Source organism: Podarcis bocagei (genome assembly GCF_964188305.1).
Source record: "Podarcis bocagei genome assembly, chromosome: 6".
Taxonomy (NCBI): domain Eukaryota; kingdom Metazoa; phylum Chordata; class Lepidosauria; order Squamata; family Lacertidae; genus Podarcis; species Podarcis bocagei.
In genome coordinates, this window is record NC_138130.1 from 31,228,846 (window position 1) to 31,248,196 (window position 19,351).

The following is a 19,351-nucleotide window of genomic DNA, read 5'->3' on the forward strand; positions in this document are numbered from 1 at the left end:
GCTCTGGGCACACAAATTAACAAGAAGAGATAAGGGCAAGTTCCATCTTGCGGAACCTATGCCGGATGAAAATTTTCAAATCCAAGTATCAAATCAAAAAGAATAGTATAAAATAATATTGGCAAATACCGTACTTTTCCATGTTTTTACTGAAATTTACTGAAAAAATATGTTTAAAATCGGGGGTTGTCTTATAAATTGGTAGTGCCTAGGGGGACATGGGATTGGTTGATGCCACGAGCCAGAGATAGTCTGCAGCGTGTTGTTGGTGTCTGCGGCAAGGGATGGTGTTGATTGGATGTTGCTGTGGCAATTGGGCGGACAATAGGCTGCTTCTGCTGGCAAGGGGACAGATGTTAGGAGGTTGTTGTGACGTGTGTGCGTGTGTTAGTTTTAGTTCCTAAACAAAGCTCAACAACTCTGTGCAATCTCCCCCCCCCCATTTCCTTAATTTTTAGTCCCCCAAAATAGGGGGCATCTTATACGTGGGGGGGGGGTTATACACGGAAAAGTACGGCATATATTAGCTTCAAAACAATTTGCCGGCATCTTAAGATCACGCAGTAAGTTGCTTTTAAGGCATTAAGACAGAATCACATAGAACAAAAATAAGACTACATTTTCAGCAGTCACTGGCTGAAAATATGTACACAGTGGCATTATATAACATGCACATACACTATGCTGTATAAAAAACAATATACACATATTGTATGTGTCACAGGTAATTTATACTAGAGATGCACATTAGAGATGACACATAAATGTGACCACACACACTATGGAAGCACAGCTTTAAATCCATAGTTAACTCTGAACCCTCCAAGGGAAGCCTTGCAATAACCATTCACTGTCACTTCTTTTGGAGATATACATAATTTTGCTAAGTACTCTTTTCCAGCCTGCACACCTCATTAAGGACATTTTTAAAAAGTAAATAAACACACCAGAGTAATTTCCCCCACTCCTAATATTGTGAAAGGAAATGGAAATGTTTTCCTCAATGCTTCCAAATTCACCCCATTTCTATTAATCTGGGAAGTAGTCCAGATTCAACTTCACCCTACAAACAAGTAGTCACAGGACTCTGGGCACAGTGAGCACTGGGCAAAATTAAATGCAACAAGAGTGTGAGAAAGTGGATGTATGTGTGTGTTTCTTCAGAACAAGTATTGTGGGTGTATCAAATTCTGATTATGGCAATAAAGTCCCTGATGATTTTGGCTGATCCACCAGCATGGAATGTTCAGCTGAACAGACTCTTAACAGTTTACAGGTCAGCTTCTTTTAGATCCAGAAAAAAAAGGATCATGTGTTGCCGAGATTAAAATGTCATAAAGGGATATTGTACAGAATCGCCAGAGTTTAGGAGGAGCTAAGGAATGAGGAATCCAGGAGTCAAGTAGATGGAATAAGACTGCAAACTTAGGATAAACGAAGGAATTCTAAGTGCTTAAAGGACAAAGGAGACAGGAAATTAAAAGGGGAGCAAAATGCCGTCCCAATCGACACCACCACCACAATTTCACATAGTGATTTGAAGCGGCCAATTTGTTTTGCTGCAAGCTTCTAGAATAAGTGTATTATATTAAAACTGCACTTTAGATCTATTTAGAAAAGTGTTTTTCTTGAGCTTCTACTGACAACCTATACCGCTGTAAAGGTTTTCAAAGATCTATTAAAATGTAACAGCCAAATATTTACAAAAGTGGCTAAGGTTTTCAAAAACAGGTTATTTTCTTCTAACACATCACCTCAAAATGAAAGAGGGTTCTGCACTTGTGCTACACAGGTGAACAACAACCTGTTTGTATATAGATTGTACCTGAACAAGGCTAAAAAGGTAGAGGTGGCTACTTCTGAAAATATATTATACCTACATGGTGTCACCCATAAATATACAAAGAGAATCCCATGAAGTTGTTGTTTTTTAATCTTTAAGTAAAAAGAAAGGGGAAGATATCAGTGAAATATTGTTTGTAGCCAAAGGAATCATCCCTCAAAAGCAATCATGAAGCTGAAATGACACCTGGAGACCTGGTTGCATGGCTGTCTGGCCAAGACTGCTTTCACAGACGGACTGAGTCTGGTTGATTGCAGAAGTGCAACACAGTTGGTTGGTTGTTTTTGCCATAAGTAGCTTGCTACTTAAGTCATGCCACTAGATGACTCAGCTGTCATTGGAAGAATTTTAAGGGAAACCACCATTCTGGGTCAATTGCTGCATCGCTGTCCTTCCAAAAGATCAAGTCAGCAGGCAGAATGCAAGTCTTTCTGTATTTCATCGCAAGTTTTTCAACAGAATACACTAAAACACATTTTTCTTCCTTACAACCCACCAAACTTTTAAGGAAAGTTGCAGGAAGTCAGGGCAAGTTTAAGTTTTACCAGGAGAAAAGAAAAAAAAGTAGGTGCAAGGGCAGTGTTAGCTAGCTTCGCTTAGCGCAGGAGTTACAAGTCATTCACACATAATGAACGTGTTTTCCAAGACACAGTCATCCTCACGCTTTTCATTTGCATCTGTGGCTTTCCATACCTCTTGGTCATTCAGCAGCTTCCCACATACTTCTCCCAGAGACCTTTTCTGCCTTTACCTGTGGTTCCATTGGCTTTTGCAGTGAAGGCGGAACAGGCTCGGAATTTCCATTTGAAAAGGACTCTGATCTTGAAGGCACTGGTGGCTCCAACACTTTGCTCGTCTGTTTAGACTGTGCTTCAGGGGAGCCCTGGTTATTTTTCCTATATCTATCGTCAACCTGAAAGAAAAACCAAAAAGTATGTGAGCTGGACTTGCACGGCCACTTTTGACTGGGAAGATTGCCTGCAGCTTCTGACTGGGAAGATTGCCTGCAGCTTTTGTGGGATTTCAAGGAATACCAGGTATGACAAAACTTTGCAAAAGTTACATCAACTGCAAAAGCACATTTGAATTACTATGTCTTTCTAACTAGTAAAACGGTTCTCTCTTTGACACTTACACACACACACACGACCAGAAATGGGGGGGAAACGGTGCTAATAGAACAACAATGTTTCTACATAATGATCGACTGCAAAGGTTTGCAAAGTGTGTGCATGAAAACCCAGGAGTCCCTTAGAAGGTTCATCAGTTTCTCAATGAGAAACTCAAGAATGGCTGAAAAACTGAAAATGGCTGGAAAATCAGCCCACCTCTGATCCTTGCCTACAGTGTATTCATCACACTTGCTTCCTCCAGAGGGTTCGTAGTGGCATTCTCCATATAATGCACATGCAATTACACACATATATGGAATATATTGCTGAAAAATGATATAACGGTCACTTGCATACAGAATGGGCAGAAATAGATCCAATCCTAAAAGACTGTAAAAGAATCATAGAATCGTAGAGTCCATTTTTCCACCTCTGAAGCACACTGGCTCCCAATACTGTTCAACATCCAGGACTGGGCATCTCTACAAAGGCAGCAGGTTCAAATCATCACTCTAAGCCTCAGCTACTTTGCAGGATAATTGTGATGATAAACTAGAGGAAATATGTAGCCCTTCTTGGGTTCCTTGGAATGAATATGAATCTGTGTGTGTGTGTGTGTGTGTGTGTGTGTGTGCGCGCACACACACACACACACACACACACACACACACAGTGGTACCTCCGGTTATGAACAGGATCCATTCCAGAGGCCCGGCCGTATCCCCAAAATTCCATAACTGGAGGACCACTTCTACTCACGCACGCAGCACTGCAGAGCGCTTCTGTGCACATGCAAGCAGCAAACCCACTTCCAGGTTTGCTGCGTTCGCAACTCCAAAGTTGGATCCACTGTATGCATATATGGAGCATAAATGTTTTAAATGAATAAGCCTTGAAGAAAGCTTGCTAAATTTCAAAATTTCAGTTACCTCCCGTGGTCTTTCAGAAGGCTCATAATGGGATTTAGGCTCAGGAGTATGATAATTTTGTTTATTCCTTTCTTGTTGCTGTTGCTGCTGCTGTTGCTGCTGCCGCCTATGGTCATGCTGAAGTGACAAGAGATACGCCTGCTCCTGTTGCAACTGGCGCTGCAGCCTCTCTGCTTGTCGGTGCTCTTCCATTTCCCGCCATCTGTATTCCTTTGAGAAAACAGGTCAGCGTTCAAGACGTGAATACCAAGGGTATACTGTTGCTACAATGCAACCGAGTGTACCAACCATTAAAACTGGACCCCAAGGAGCACGTATTGGGTTTTGGTATTGTTTTTTTCTTGGCGATGCTTTATGCTAACCTGAGCAAGACTGGAAACCCAAAGGAACAGTGGCGTTTTAATTAATTAAATTATTTTTTAAAGAAGAGCAATCAAGTGTAATCTTGAAGGACAGTGTATTTTTGGAGGCGAGGTAGGGGAAGGGAAGGGGGAAGGAGACAACAACCTGGCCTTTATATTCAGTGTTTAATAAGAAGAAGAATAAATATTATGGTCTGCACTCTTGTTATTCTAAGGAGGGCTGTTCCAAAAACAAAACAAAAAAAAAAAAACCTGACTACCAAGCCAGTACATCCCCAACTTTAAAAACAGAAATCTACTCTTATTGCACTGTGATACAGTAATTTTCACATGTGCCTGCCAGCCCAATGCACTATAACATAAATGGCTTTTGTTCCAAGTTCTGTTGTGCATACAGTAAAGCTCAGTTGTGTCCAACTGGGAAAAGCCTGGGATACCAGCCAGAGAAAGGGAAAAAACCTATTGCTACTGAACAAAAACAGATACAGGTGCGTTACCAGTAACATGGCCTGCTCCTGGAGCAGCTGCTGCTGAAGAATTTCCAAGTGCCGCTGCTCCTCTTCTAGCTGTCGCCTGATATACTCCTGTCACACAGAAATTACCCAGCAATAAAATTGTTCACAACAGGAATGCATCGAAACCACCTGAGTAGCAAAACCACCCCAGGCAACCTTCAGGTGACAATTCACTTCTGGTGAATCGCTTCTTGTGAATCCTCAGTGAACAAGTTAAGAAAACCCTATCACCTAAAGCAGTGTTTCCCAAACTTAGGCGTCCAGCTGTTGTTTTTGGACTACATTTCCCATCATCCTTGACCACATCCTGTTACCTAGGAATGATGGGAGTTGTAGTCCAAAAACAGCTGGAGACCCAAGTTTGGGAAACACTGACCTAAAGTAATGGCTGAAAAGTACTCCACTAAAAGACTAAGATGGTTTTTGAGAAAGTCAGGTGGGAAGAGTTCCTAGGTTGTCTGATGAATTTTGAAAAATGTTTATTAAAGAAAAAAATAAGCAAAAATGTATTTTTGAAACAAACCGAGAGTTAAAAACACAACAAGTCTTACCAACACAGCCAACGCAAAACCACATGCAACTTTTATTAAAATAATTAGTTTTAGGCACTGTGTGATGAACCGTTAGCAACAGCTAGAGCCAGGCTTCGTTAAGGCATCCCTTTTGCAAGCTTCCCACAGGTAACTACTCTGCCAAACACAACTCTAACCTCGACTGTAGATTATCCTAACCTCTGTCATCAAAGCAATGCCAGTCTTGCCCAAGTATGTGGTGGTTATGACAAAACACAAATAAACAAACATCCACTAGAGAACAGGTAGAAGACCAAAAAAGCCTTTTCATCTGGAAATTTAAGCCTTACACTTCAGAAGTCAAACACTGCTTTGTCTGGCCCACTAAACCAAGCCTAAATATGCAGCACCATATCCAAAGCTAAGAACATCCTACCATGCAAATTAATAAATGTAGGTAACATAAAACACATGCACTCAAACACAGAGAGACAGTGTATGCAAAAGCAATTAATGATTCAGTGCTGTGGCAAAATGGGAGCTACTTGAAATCTCATGAAGGAAAAGAAATGATGTATACAGATTTGTTATATGCACCTCTTGCAAATCCAGAGTTCAGGTGAAGTGAAGACAGAAGTGTAATTTCTTAAAATCAGCCATAGGGATAGAGTTTGAATAACATCTCTCTGAGTTGCCATCGTATTGTTAGAAGGTTGGGTTTTCCCCCCCTTAGCCCCGGTCCAATTCTAGTCGCATGCAACTAGCAATCTCAAATGGATTTGTGTATCATCTCTGTGCCACTCAATGGGGCCCAGATGTGCAGTGCGAGGTGGATGTTTGCTGCACGGAGGAGCCCTCTTCTCAGAACGTGCGGAAGGGGCAGAAATGCCCACCTAGTCCCACCCCAAACATCCCTGTCCCCAACTGCTAGAGCTTCAGGCCTTCATAAATTGTGCATTAATGCAGAAGGCAAAATCTCACTGTGTTCTGTTGAATGTGCTTAGAAACTTCTGGGTGATCGACCTAATGCCCCATTCAGATCTTCCCTCTCAATGCATGATAGACTGACCCCACAGCTGGCAGGAAAAGGGATGTTGGGAGTGAGACGAGGTGTGTAGCCTCCACATGTTCGCAGGGCTAAAAAGGCCTTCTTCTGCATGCAGAATTTCCTGATTTGGGGCAATTTACCGCCATTTCATAGGACAACCTAGCACACATGGGTATCTAATAGTAGGTAACATTTCTGCCATTATGTGCTTCAGTTACTTAATATTCATTTTTACCATTTCAGAATTCTCAAAATAAATGTCACAGCAGGGGAGGGGAAATTGTTGCAATCCAAGTACAATTACCCATAGTGGCAAGCGCTATTTTTTTTCCCCTGAATACAAAGTGTTAAGTTATTTCAGGCCCAATTATGTAACCACTTACACGGAATATTGTTTTCCTAGTACTGACATTGATACTTATATTAAGGCATTTGATTTGATTTTTTACATCATGTATCAAATTATAATTTATTTTAAGCAGGCAAGGCTGATACGATTTGGAAAACAGGCCCCTATTAAGGCGTTTTAGTGTACAAGCCTGCAAAATATATATATGCACAGTTTGATTTTGGCATTTGAAAGATCGTAACAGCACAAAACCTAAGGCCCATCTTGCCTCAGTTTAATGAATGTAATGGAAATTCACCCACCATGTCAAGCAATTTAAATGCCATAGCTCTGTGTAATAAATTTCCATATGTGCTATAGCGAGTGACTAAGAAGGGGAGTGAAGAGCCAAATATAATTCAATATAAAGCTCAGCTTCTCCAGCCTTCTTTGGGTGTGTGTCCCACCCCTAAATAAAATTGTATTTTGAAGCCCATTAGGTGTGACATATGCAACAAATATTCTTTTTACATGCAATATGGATGCTTCTTTGACCACGCAAGGCTTCCTGCTGGTTTTCTTCAATATTTTGTTCTGGTGGGGAGGGAAATCATACTTAATTCGCATTGTTTCTGATTTACCTGCTCTCTCTCTACTCTCCGCTTTTCCTCCTCTGCTCTCCTTCTCTCCTCTTCTTCCTTGCGCCTCTTTTCCATTTCCTCCATTCGTTTCTTCTCCTCCTGCTCTCTCCTTCTTTGCTCCCGCTCTTGCTGCCTCCGAGCTTCCCGTTCTCTTCTTTGTTGCTGCATTTAAAATATGTATATATCGTGATGTATACAAATGTCTCACCTCGCCCAACTCTTAAATCAACCAAGTTCAGCTTTTTATTTTTCTGTCTAAGGATACTTGAGTTTTTTGCCAAAACATTGGTCAGATTTGCACCTCCTGCCCAGAACATCCTTTGGATTTCCAATTCTCAAATTTTGGAATGCAGTTATTGGCCCAATACAATATCAAAATGCAGCATATCTGGAGAGATCACACTATAAAAAATGTATATTTTAAGATATATATTTTTCAAAAATGCTATTTATATACAGTACATATTTAAATTTGAATTTCTGTGTGGATGTTTTTCTAAATGCACATTAATTTATATACAGCATGAAACAAATCTATGAAGCAATACATGCAAATGTGGCAGATACTAGAAACATACTAGAGGGATACTAGAGGGATGCATCAATCAAGTTTAAATGTTACTTCTCAACTTGAGGTTGGCTTCCATATAAAATCCCTAACATGCTCGCTGGGCCAGTAATCATCTCTTACCCTTACCTACCGCACACTGTTGCTGTGAGGATAAAATGAGAAAGGGGAGAACTACTTATGCCCTCTTGTCTCCTTGGAGAAAAGGTGTAGAATAAACATTATAATAAGAAGTAATATTGTTGCCACTAGTGCAAAAATGCTGTGTGTGATTAAAAAGTTGATCAGATGGAGACATCTGCTCCAATGTTTCCTGGGACGGCTTGGGAAACAATGGAGCACGTCTTCCTGTTTCAGAAGTACGCCAATCAGCTATCAACGGCAATACACAAATGAGGGAGGAGGTGCCTTGTTCAGTGTAGCTGCCACCAATTTTGCTGCTGGTGGGAGACCAGGTTGGACTTGCAGCTCAGTAGTCCACACACACACACAGCCTACAAAAAAAAGCCCCTGCAGCCCATCTCAATACTGTTATGCAGGACTGCAGGACTTTGGGGCTTTTCCTATAGGCCCAGATTATAGTGCTGCTTTGCCCAATATCCAGCTTGAATAGTTCTAGAGAACACAAGAATGTATTGTCTTAAGGAATGGGTTGTTGAACATGTATTGAAGTAGTTCACCAGGATCTTTGCTGGATTCTATCTCAGTGCATAGCCGGGGTTTCTCACGTTCAGGGTACACGCTCCATTTAATATACCACGTTGGCTTTCAAACTCTTATTTAAATTCTGAAAAAGAATGCATTTCCAATGCAACTCTGCAAAAAACCTCTGTCAAATCCATCTGGGTGTGTGCCAGTATTTGGAAAGCAATCCCATATTTTAAAAGGGCTAGCATTACATCCCCAGAAACTACATATTGTATAAAACATTCCTGTAATCCCTGTCACAAAACATATGGGAAAATGCTATATAGATAGCCTTAAACCCACTACCCAAAACAAAGCAATCCATGGCTTCTTTACTATCAATATTCAGTCCGCTAAAGAACATATGAAAAAGGACTTCAAATATTTGGGGGGGGGGAGCGGGGAGAGAATCATTCAACTTCCCTTGATTTACTTTATTGCATTTGCAACACATAAGGTGAATTGAGGACACAGTCCTCAAGCCACTTGACTCATATTTTTTCAGTTTCTGATTTGCTTCCTCTTCTCCCTAAATAGTTCATTTGGTCAACATTCTTCCAAGAATCACTATTAGTTATCTGGCCAAAAAGATTCTAAATAGTTTGAGCATTAGTTGTTCTGTTCTTGTTCAAAACTGAAGATTTTTCCAGTCAAATTTTTGTCAGTTAACCCAGTAATAGGGAACATGCCAATACAGATTCAACAAAATTCAGTAACATGTCTTATTAATAAATAATTCTTCAGGGTGCATTGCCATAATTTTAAAACCATGACATACACCAAATCCTTCTAAGCATGTACCAACTGCCTCTGCTATGTGCAGAACACAAAATCATCTAAGGTGGTAAATGTTTCTGAACATAGTACCCCTTCCATAGCACACCACCTTTTCACAAAGTGAAAATCCTACAGAAAATATGGGAATAAATAACACATTGAACAGAAGCTTCCCCAGTTCCCAGGTTTATGTTTCCTGCTCTGTCCACTAGCTAGAAGAATATAATTCCATCTGAGTCACTGCAATCCTGGCTCATTTACAACCCTAACTAAAACATATAGCTCTGTATATGCATTTCCTTTAAGCAAGAAGGTATAGTATGCCTTCATACGAAACACTTGGGAGAGAGCCCTGAAACCACAGTTTCCCAGTTGGAATGTCACTGGAAACTGTAGTTTAAGAAACCACAGCATCTTCATCAAAACCAGGTGCTCAAGCAGGGGGAGGAGAAGGGCGAAGAGGAATTGCTTGTTCCTTGGCCAATAAATCATTGTTTGTCATAGTGAAACCATGACATCTAAGTCGGGGCAAAGTACAATCAAACTTCTAGAAACCTCTGCCAGTTTTAGGCTAGTACATCCGCTGCCTCTGAACAATTGTCATGACATCCGGCAATATGAAAGTTCTATCTGTAGTGTTTAGTCTGTGACAGCTTCATAATAACCGAATGCCAGCGTCAAAAAAAGCACTCATCTGTGAACTAGCCCTCAGGTAATTATTTAAAAGTATTTCAGTCTGCCAGGTCTTGCTGTTTGTGTGAAACTAAGACAAGAATGATTATATAAGAACTTCTAAAAACAACAAAACTGTCTCACAAAGCAGGAAAAAGGCAAACAATTTAAGGAAGCCGTTGAGCGCCTTGTAAACATCAAAACTAAGTGAATGATCATTGTTTTTCAAGACTGGAGTTGGGTGAAAGTAAGCAACACCATGTTTTTCTAGAGCCCAATTTGAGCACTAGCAATCTTGCATTTGTCAATGCAGAGCATCCTGCCCCTAGCTTCTGCGTGAAGAGAATGACCCATCTGAAGTGGAGCTCCACATCTATGTGAGAAGGACTACAGGAATCAGGAACTCTTGATTGTGCAGAGCTCCAGGTCAAATAAAAGCCTTCCCCCCCACACAGTTGCACACATGATGACTTAGTTGTTACATAGAGTCATGCCCTTTTTGTGAAAGGGGTAGGGAGCGAGCCACTAGATGTGTCCTTGGTCACAGCTGCTGTGTTGAAGGAACACACCCCAATTAGGCTTAAATATTGAACATAGGCACCAAGTTGTGCCCAACATTGGTAGGGCTGATGCTATCTGCGTGTGACGACTGTTGCATCAGGAAAGGCCGGCCAGGCCTCCTCTCAACGTGACATCCATGCGCCAGGATGCACTAGTCTGCATGGCGTCTCCCAATGCTGCGCAGCCCAGGGTGACATCCTGCCAGGCTTCCTCTGCCCCCTCAAGATTGGGGGGCTGAGCCCCATCCCAGTGGACATGGGGGGGGGGTGTAGAGGCCTCAGCCTCATACAGTTGGCATGCCTCATGGTGAATAATCCAGCAGGCTAGGGTTACATTTTGTGGGTTTTGTATCACGTCATCATATCATATTTTATGCATTACTGTATTTTAATATTTTGTTGGAAGCCGCCCAGAGTGGCTGGGGAAGCCCGGCCAGATGGGCGGGGTATAAATATATTATTATTATTATTATTATTATTATTATTATTATTATTATTATTATTATTATTATTATTATTATTATAAAAGAAATGGCCTGATAGCCACCAAGCTTTAGCACCCAATTCAGACACTGCAGGACAGAAAGGAAGCTGCAAAACAGGCAAATAAAACTCCCCCTTTGGCTTGGTTATTCCTGATCATTAGACCTATTGCCTCAATCCAAGTACTCTAGAATCAGAAACGCTACAGCAGGAGGTGTTTATTCAGGGGCTCCAGAATTTTCAGGATCTTAGGCGAGAATCTGTATCCTTTGGCCCTTTTAACAAAAGGTGAAAAGAGTAGACTTTTCTGTTCTGGCCTGCTTCTACCTCTTCTAGTCTCCTCCTCTGCTCTTTCTGCTGTTCAATGCGCTTTTGTCTCTCTGCCAGCAGCTGTCGCTTGTATTCCTCTTGCTCTCGGAGCTGCTGTTCCTGTAGCAGCTGTTGTCTCCGAAGAGCTTCAGAACGTTCCTTGTTTTCCTGCTGCAATCTCAGGAAATCACGTCTGAGGGTAGATTCTCCAGGCACATTAACAATAGAACTGTAAGAAGGAGAAGGGGGGGGGGGAGTTATTAAAACCCAAACAAAAGCCAGTAAGTAAATAACTCAAGCATGCTGCTGGGAACTTTTTCATTTCACATCTTTCTTTGATTTCCCCTGGGGAGCACTAAAATGTACAGTGACACTGCAGGAGGGGGGTTGGGAGTGCCAAATCAGCAGAAATCAGAATGTAGTCAATTTTCTCCAGAAGTATGAACAAAAATCTGGGTGTTTTGCTTTCTTGTTTTTAAGAGAAAGTGATCACACACAGCTGGTTCTTAGTAATCTCCAAGTTATTCACTGCAATGTCTCAAGCATCTTTATGCTTTGAGGTGCTTATCATATCCCAAGACAACGTACTTGCCTAGGCTACCATTTGGTATGTTTGGTATTTCAAGATCTTTAATATTGAGCAAACAAACAATATTTTACATTTCCCCTGCATGATGGGAAATGAGGTCATTGCTTTGCTTCTGGTCATGTGACAGTGGACCACTCATGTGCCGTTGTTGCAATCATTTAAACATTATTCCATCTTGCGGAGAGGATTAGGCCAAGACGAAGCGAATGAGCTTCACACCTAAGCTGGGATATGAACCTTGGTGAGCTTTCTGTGCTCAAACAAAATGTTCCAAGCTGCAACACACTCAACTCTAAGCCGGATGGCAATCCTAACAGGGGTTCAGGACAAATGATAAAATAGATTCCCACCCGCCACAAACACACAGAGAGAGAAACTCCTTATTCTACACCAATCATTAATACAGTGGTGCCTCGCAAGACGGAAAACTCGCTAGACGAAAGAGTTTTCCGTTTTGGAGGTGCTTCACAAAACGAATTTCCTATGGGCTTGCTTCGCAAGACGACAATGTCTTGCGAGTTCCTGCTGGTTTTTTTTCCTTACCCCCCCCCTTTTTTCTAAGCCGCTAAGCCGCTTATCAGCTGATCCGATCAGCAGATAAGCCGCTAAAAGCCGCTAAAATCCGCTAAAAGCCACTAAAAGCGCTAATCCGTCAATGGGCTTGCTTCGCAAGACGAAAAAACCGCTAGACGAAGAGAATCACAGAACGGATTCTTTTCGTCTTGCGAGGCACCACTGTATTAAGGATTCTACCCCTGCCTTTTAAGAGAAAGACCTTACTGTCATGGAGGGTGGGGCTATCAAAGGCTATGAGCCACGATGCCTATGTTGTACCTCCACTGGCAGAGGCAACTTGGCCCTTTATACCTGCTGCTGGGAATTAAAGCGGGGAAGGTGCTGTTACACTCCAGGACCTGCTTGGTGGCACCTGTCCGGCTACTGTGAGAAGAGGAGGCTGAACCAGATAGGCTTTTGGTCTGCTCTTGTTTTCTTGAGTTTGGTGATCTTGCAAACCAGATGTCCGCAGAATTTTTAACTGACCCCTAACATTTCTCTGTTGGATCACCATGTTAGAGATACACTACCTTGGCTCTCCTTCTTGTTCAGGCACTTCCTCTTCCTCTTCCTCACTTCCACTATATTCATACTCAGTTTCATCTGGTAGGAGTGGGATGGGGTGGGGAGAATGGGGAAGGAGAAAACAGTCGTGAAAACAATCAACCCGGAATGTTTAAACCCCACATTCCAAACAGAACATAGAGGAGTTCTATGCAAAAGCTGTTTTATCAGCCAAAACTTTGGGAAAGCTCTGAGATAAAGATAATAATAGGCCATTTCACAAACATGAGGTTTTTTAAAAAAGCAACAACAACTATAGTAATGATGTGAATTTTAGGGAGGCCATTTTAGAAACCCCCGAACGCCGAAAAACCTGGAAGTAAATGCTCCAGTTTTCAAACTTTTTTGGAACCTGAACGTCCGACGCAGCTTCCGCTCGGGTGCAAGAAGCTCTTGCAACCAATCAGAAACCACGCCTCAGTTGTCAAATGTTTCGGAAGCCGAACAGGCTTCCAGAACAGATTGCGTTCGACAGCCAAGGTTTGATTGTATTCATTAAATCATAACACGCATCTTGTTTTTCCTTAAATTATAGGCAAGGAGGGTGGGTGTCTTACTGGGAAGGCAGCATGAGGGAGCTCTGATCTCTTCATTGTCCCACCATGATTGGAAGGTAGATTTTTCCTCCCCATGAGCTATGGCTAGGAGCCTTAGAGGGAAAATTCCCCAAGGTTGCCAATGGCTTCTAGTCATGCAGAAAGTTTGGGTTGCTTGGGATCATGATGAGGCACTGGAGAAATAAGTCTCCCCTCCCCACACCCAGTAAGAATTGGCCCACCTGTAACCTGTAATTATTGAAGGGAAATCAAAATATATATCTGCATGCTACGTGTTAAGTGAGCATCTAGTTTGGTCCTTAGTTTGTAAACCAGAACACCTGTGATTTATTTTATATACCGCTCTATAACAAACCTTACTACTACAACATGCACACAAACACTGTGGATGTAGTTTCAAAAAGATCACATACCCTTTTCGCCTCTCTTCTTCTTGGTTCTGTCTATGTGATCTTTAAGCTGGATTCGGACTTGCCTTTCATTTGGCTGATCGCGTATAAATGGATGTTTTAAAAGCTGCTCTGTAGAAGGTCGTTGCATATAGTTCTTCACTAAACAGCCCTCTATAAAACTAAAGAACTTTTTTGACCTGAGCAAAAAGAAAATGACACACATTTCAAGTCACTTTGACAAGATCAGAATTTATTTAGCAAGGTTCACCTTGCATCCTAAAAAGTGGCAGGACCAATCTCTGACAAACAAATTTGGCTGAATGCAACACAAAATATGAGGGAAATAACTTCACAAGGAAAAGCAAATTATATTTGCATGTATCTAGGTACGTTAAGGATCTTAGGGGAGTCATTATCACATTTTTCTAACTCAATAACAAATGCAAGCAGTGCTATACAAATTTAGAGAGTTATCTTTCTAGAAGTAAATGGTAAGTAAGTGCCTGGTTCAAACACAGCCTATTTTTCCTGGGGAAATAGTTTTAAATTAGCATGAGTCCCCATTCTGGCCAATCAATCAATATAGAGATCCTCGGGAACATCAGGTGCACATGATCAGTCAGTCAGTCATTCTCTCTCTCTCTCTCTCTCTCTCTCTCTCACACACACACACACACACACACACAAATTCAACAAAGGAACAACTCCATTTAATTTCCTTAAATGCAATTTATAAAAAGAGTTCTAAAACATTAGCACAAGAACTCTGCATTCCTGAACATAACTAGAGTCACCTTGAGGTTCTCAGTGGCTGTCAAAGTTATACATAAAGGTGGTTTGGCTTAAAAATACAATCTGATAGAGGTAATGAATTTCTGTCATCTGGTGAGATGGATAACCATACCATTCGCTGTTTGCAATTATTATAGTGAAAGACTTCATGAATTTTAACAAATACCTTCAACATGGAAGCCAGGAGTTGGGTGGCATTTGCCCACTCCCTTATTATAGGTTGTGTCATTTTCAGCTTCAGTGGCTGCAGAATTTGTCAGCTTAACAAGAAGCTGGTGTCAACCATGCCTATTTTTTGCCCTTTATTTTAACGTGTAAGCATTGTTAAGAACCATTAAAACTATATAATGATCTCAGCTAGGGCTCTCACTCAGCAATTAATAATTTTCAGACACCTGTGAATTATTTTTCAGGTCTTTAGAAGTAACACAATGGCCACTTTTGGACACTAAACCCAAGTTCAGCACTACATAAACAACCCTAGCAACATGCTGGGCTTGAATACGAAACCTTTTCCTGGTCATTTCATCCCAACCAAGGACCATGTTTAACACCACCTATGGTTGGTTTTAGCAACCCAGCTTTATAATTCACAGTTCCCATTTTTCTTATTCTGAAACTCACCATAGTTGTGTTAAATCACGATCCTAAGTTTGAAAGTAATGACAAGCAACATTTAAAGGAAAGTGAAAACTTCTGAACAGCTCCTGAGCACAGGAAGAGGAGGAGAAAGCAGATCACACAAGCCTAAAAAAAGGCAAGGCACATTCAATGTAGCTCTGAACAGTGGTTCTGCATTATGTCCAAACGTGGCTTTTCTGTCTTGTGAAAGGGAAAATGCTGTATTACAACCAATACACAACTTCCCATTATAGCAACCACATACCATTTCTTAGATTTTAGCCGTGGAGGAGGATTTCTAGGAATAAGAAACAGGGCGCGCATTGGATGCATGTCGCAGAGAGCTAGAAATAAATAAGAAAAAAAAGCATTTCATTCTCTGCACCGAGGCATTTTATGGAAATTGCTATTTCTGATAACCCATAGAAATGGGGGGGGGGAGGAATTGAGACTTAAATTTCCTTGGCAAGACTATCCACTAGAGATTGTTCTTCACAGTTTACACAAACACAAAGCATTGATACTGCTGCAGCATATCTGTTTGAAGATCTGATGTCTCTCATCAGGAAGTTTATATGGATTCAATAAATCTCAGTTACAAGGTTTCTCCCATTGTTTTGTTTCTATAGCCCTAGCACAACCACAAAGTAATGATTTGGCACAGGGCTATCTGGCAAAAGGCGCTACTATTTATAGTGCTTTATTTTTATGCTGCTAGAGGAGGTGGGGTGGGAATCCAAGAGAACAGAAATTGACCGTTGTGCTTTCAAAAATCTCAAGTGTAAGCTTAGGTTACAAAGAGCAAGTTAAAATATAGGTTTCAGAATTTTAAAAAAACAAAAAAACCATCAGGCCAATAGAAAATGGATACATATCACTTACGAGGAGCACCTTCTGCCATCTCGATAGCTGTAATGCCACATGACCAAAGGTCACTCTGCAAAAAGACGCCATATGTTAGCAAACACATTTATCCATTTTTCTTTTCAGTCTCTGATGCACTGCATATCGAATTGCGGAAACCTAGACTTTCCTTTTACCTTATTATGGGTGGGGAAAACAATACCCAAATAAGAATATTTAAACTGAGTAATGGAGAACTTATTGTTTAGCATCTACACAGCCAATCTCATGTGTTAAGTCAAACTCTAAGTAAGACTATGTTGGATTTAAATAAATATTGCAAGTTTCCCCCCCCCCCTTTACACTCCCCCTCCCCTCCAACAACCCCCCCCCCCCCGCCTTCCCTCCATGAAATAACATTTCTGGAATTTTTACAAATCAAAAACTTTTTGCTATTTGGTGAATGTAATTACATAGAAACCAAACAAAATTGAGGGGTGCTGACACCAACAGAAAGCAAATATGGAGCTAAACTAAGCTCAAGGAAGACTCCTAAAATACACACTTGAAGAGGAAGGCTAAAAAAATTACTCCAAAGAGGTCATAGCCATGTTGCTTATTCTATTACAAAATAAACATAGGGATGAATTTCTGATTATAGGAGGCAAGAAGACTTGAGATGCTACTGCTGTTTTTCCATGGGCTAGTTGTCCTAAGCTCCAGTTCCCTGGTATTTCCACAATGTTCTTGTAGGATGAGATACATAAAATGAATTTTTTCCAGGATGTTTGGTAGATTAAAGAAAATCTTAACATTCTCATGCTGCCCAGAGATAGAAATGTCTCTGTCAGCAATAACAGACAGGAGATAACAATTATGGGTGGAGGAACACTTTGATTTCCCAGAAGAGACCCACTAGGTGGCAATTTGAGGACACTGTGATAGCTAAAAAGACAGCCTTATTCACCACTATCACAACAACTGCAAATTTGTAACATTATCAGTGTCATAATTCATCTTCTTTGGCACATGAGGAGATACCAGGGCTCATTTCCTGAGGCCCTTCTTCGTGGGCCTCCTCCGTGAGAGGTCCAGAGGGTGGCAGCACGAGAACAGGCCTTTCTTGCCACGGCTCCCCATTTGTTGAAGGGTGCCAGCCAGAAACATTTATCTATAACCAGGCCTTTAGCTAATTTAACAATCTATGACTGTGGTGCTGGCAGCGATATTGTTTTTGTTCTTTATTAGGGTAGGTAATCTTTGTGTTTTTAATATTGTAAACAGCACTAAGACCTTCTGATGAAGAGTGGTATAGAAATTTTAATGATGATGGTGATAATGCTCCCTGTCCACTTCTTCTGTCCTTCCCTTCTCTCACATATTCTCAAAAATTGACTGTGTTTCAGTGCACTATGATATACCTAATAAAAATAGTATCTCGTCTTACGTAAGATTTTATTCTCAAAGGCAATTAAGGATTTCAAGTTCCCAAGCTTTATTTAGATTAATGCACTGTTTCTAGCAATGAGAATTAAATATTTTATTCTCTTTTCTCCTGTGATTGCCTAAGACGTGCTTAGAGATTTCCATAAGGCTGCTTTAAAAGGAACCTAGCTTTAAAGGAGAAGGAGAAGGAAACAAATTATGAAACAAGACCATTTAACCTTGATAGCCCTTAAAGGCTGATGTTTGTTGCATCTATTGATGCTCAGACAGAAAAAGTCAAATAAGGACAATCATCTCATATCTAATACCAGTTTCAGATGAACAACTAAACCATAGCATGGGTGAATGTTTGCTTCCCCCGGCTTCCTCAAGTTAGGGAAGAATGAAAGCTTCCTCTTAGAACAAATCAGAGTTGCATGTTATGTCCAAAGAAACCAGGGTCTTAAACCACAACACAACAAACTTTGGTTTCTTTTGAAGCTGAACTTCAGTTCTCCTTTCACAGAAGAAGAAATGGAGGTGGGATGGGAGAATCTTATCAACCAGGGGTGACCCTTGGCCCAATTTCATGTGAGCTGCACAGAAAGAAAGAGTGGAGGAAAGGAGAATTAGGGGCACCTTCACATTTCCAATGGGACGCGGGTGGCGCGGTGGGTTAAACCACAGAGCCTAGGACTTGCCAATCAGAAGGTTGGTGGTTCAAATCCCCATAAGGGGGTGAGCTCCTGTTGCTCGGTCTCTGCTCCTGCCAACCTAGCAGTTCGAAAGCATGTCAAGGTGCAAGTAGATAAATAGGTACCGCTCTGGCGGGAAGGTAAATGGCATTTCCGTGCGCTGCTCTGGTTCGCCAGAAGCAGCTTAGTCATGATGGCCACATGACCTGTATGCCGGCTCCCTCGGCCAATAAAGTGAGATGAGCACAGCAACCCCAGTGTCAGTCACGACTGGACCTAATGGTCCTTTACCTTCACATTTCCAACACTGAAAGCCCTCTATGAAGAGTGTGAGAGAGGGGAGAAGGGAGTATGAAACTTGTGTGCAGACACTCAACTTTGACTGCCCATGTATTTATTTTCACTGTGTGCACACACACACACACAAGCTGCACAAAGTCACACACACAAATGGAAAGGTTGTATTAAGATTGTCACGAGGGTTTCATGCTCCTTCCTATATAGGAGCTTTCCGTGTAGGAAATGCACTGTTAAGCTTTATACTACATGCATTAATTTATTAGGTTATACTGTCGGTGCCTGCTTTCCACTCCACTTAATGAACTGTAAGAGAAATTCCTTAGAAAAGCAAAGGCGGGGGGGGGGGGGAGCGGAGAGAGTCATGTCTTCCAAGCACAGAACCAATGATAAATACAGAATTTGTAGAACACTCAATACACCCCAAGAACTATGTTAATATTTCTCTTACTCTGTAGTCATATGTAGCATCTGGATTTTCATCACAGGCAATAACTTCTGGGGCCATCCAGTAAGGCGTGCCAATAAAGGTATTTCTCCTACCGACTGTCCTGTCCAGCTGAGCACTAACACCAAAGTCCACTAAGTCATGAACAGAAAAAAAGAAGAATCAAAACACACTGAAGCGAGATCTCCAGGGTCACTGTAAAATAAATAGGTGTTCCGGCAATATGC

At 41.3% G+C, this 19,351-nt stretch overlaps 1 protein-coding gene across 4 annotated transcripts in view; it reads right to left on the minus strand.

Annotated features, from left to right (window-relative positions):
- The window catches only part of MAP4K4 (mitogen-activated protein kinase kinase kinase kinase 4), a 128,601-nt gene that overhangs the window by 28,980 nt on the left and 80,270 nt on the right, over window positions 1-19,351 (minus strand). For all 4 annotated transcript variants that reach the window (XM_081198702.1, XM_081198701.1, XM_081198700.1 and 1 more), the window contains exons 7-16: window positions 19,128-19,258; window positions 16,299-16,353; window positions 15,682-15,760; window positions 14,025-14,200; window positions 13,021-13,093; window positions 11,365-11,575; window positions 7,291-7,452; window positions 4,744-4,830; window positions 3,885-4,094; window positions 2,595-2,756 (exon numbers count right to left, since the gene is read on the minus strand). In XM_081198702.1, coding sequence (XP_081054828.1) covers window positions 2,595-2,756; window positions 3,885-4,094; window positions 4,744-4,830; window positions 7,291-7,452; window positions 11,365-11,575; window positions 13,021-13,093; window positions 14,025-14,200; window positions 15,682-15,760; window positions 16,299-16,353; window positions 19,128-19,258 — 1,346 coding nt within the window. The remainder of the gene's footprint in view (window positions 1-2,594; window positions 2,757-3,884; window positions 4,095-4,743; window positions 4,831-7,290; window positions 7,453-11,364; window positions 11,576-13,020; window positions 13,094-14,024; window positions 14,201-15,681; window positions 15,761-16,298; window positions 16,354-19,127; window positions 19,259-19,351) is intronic.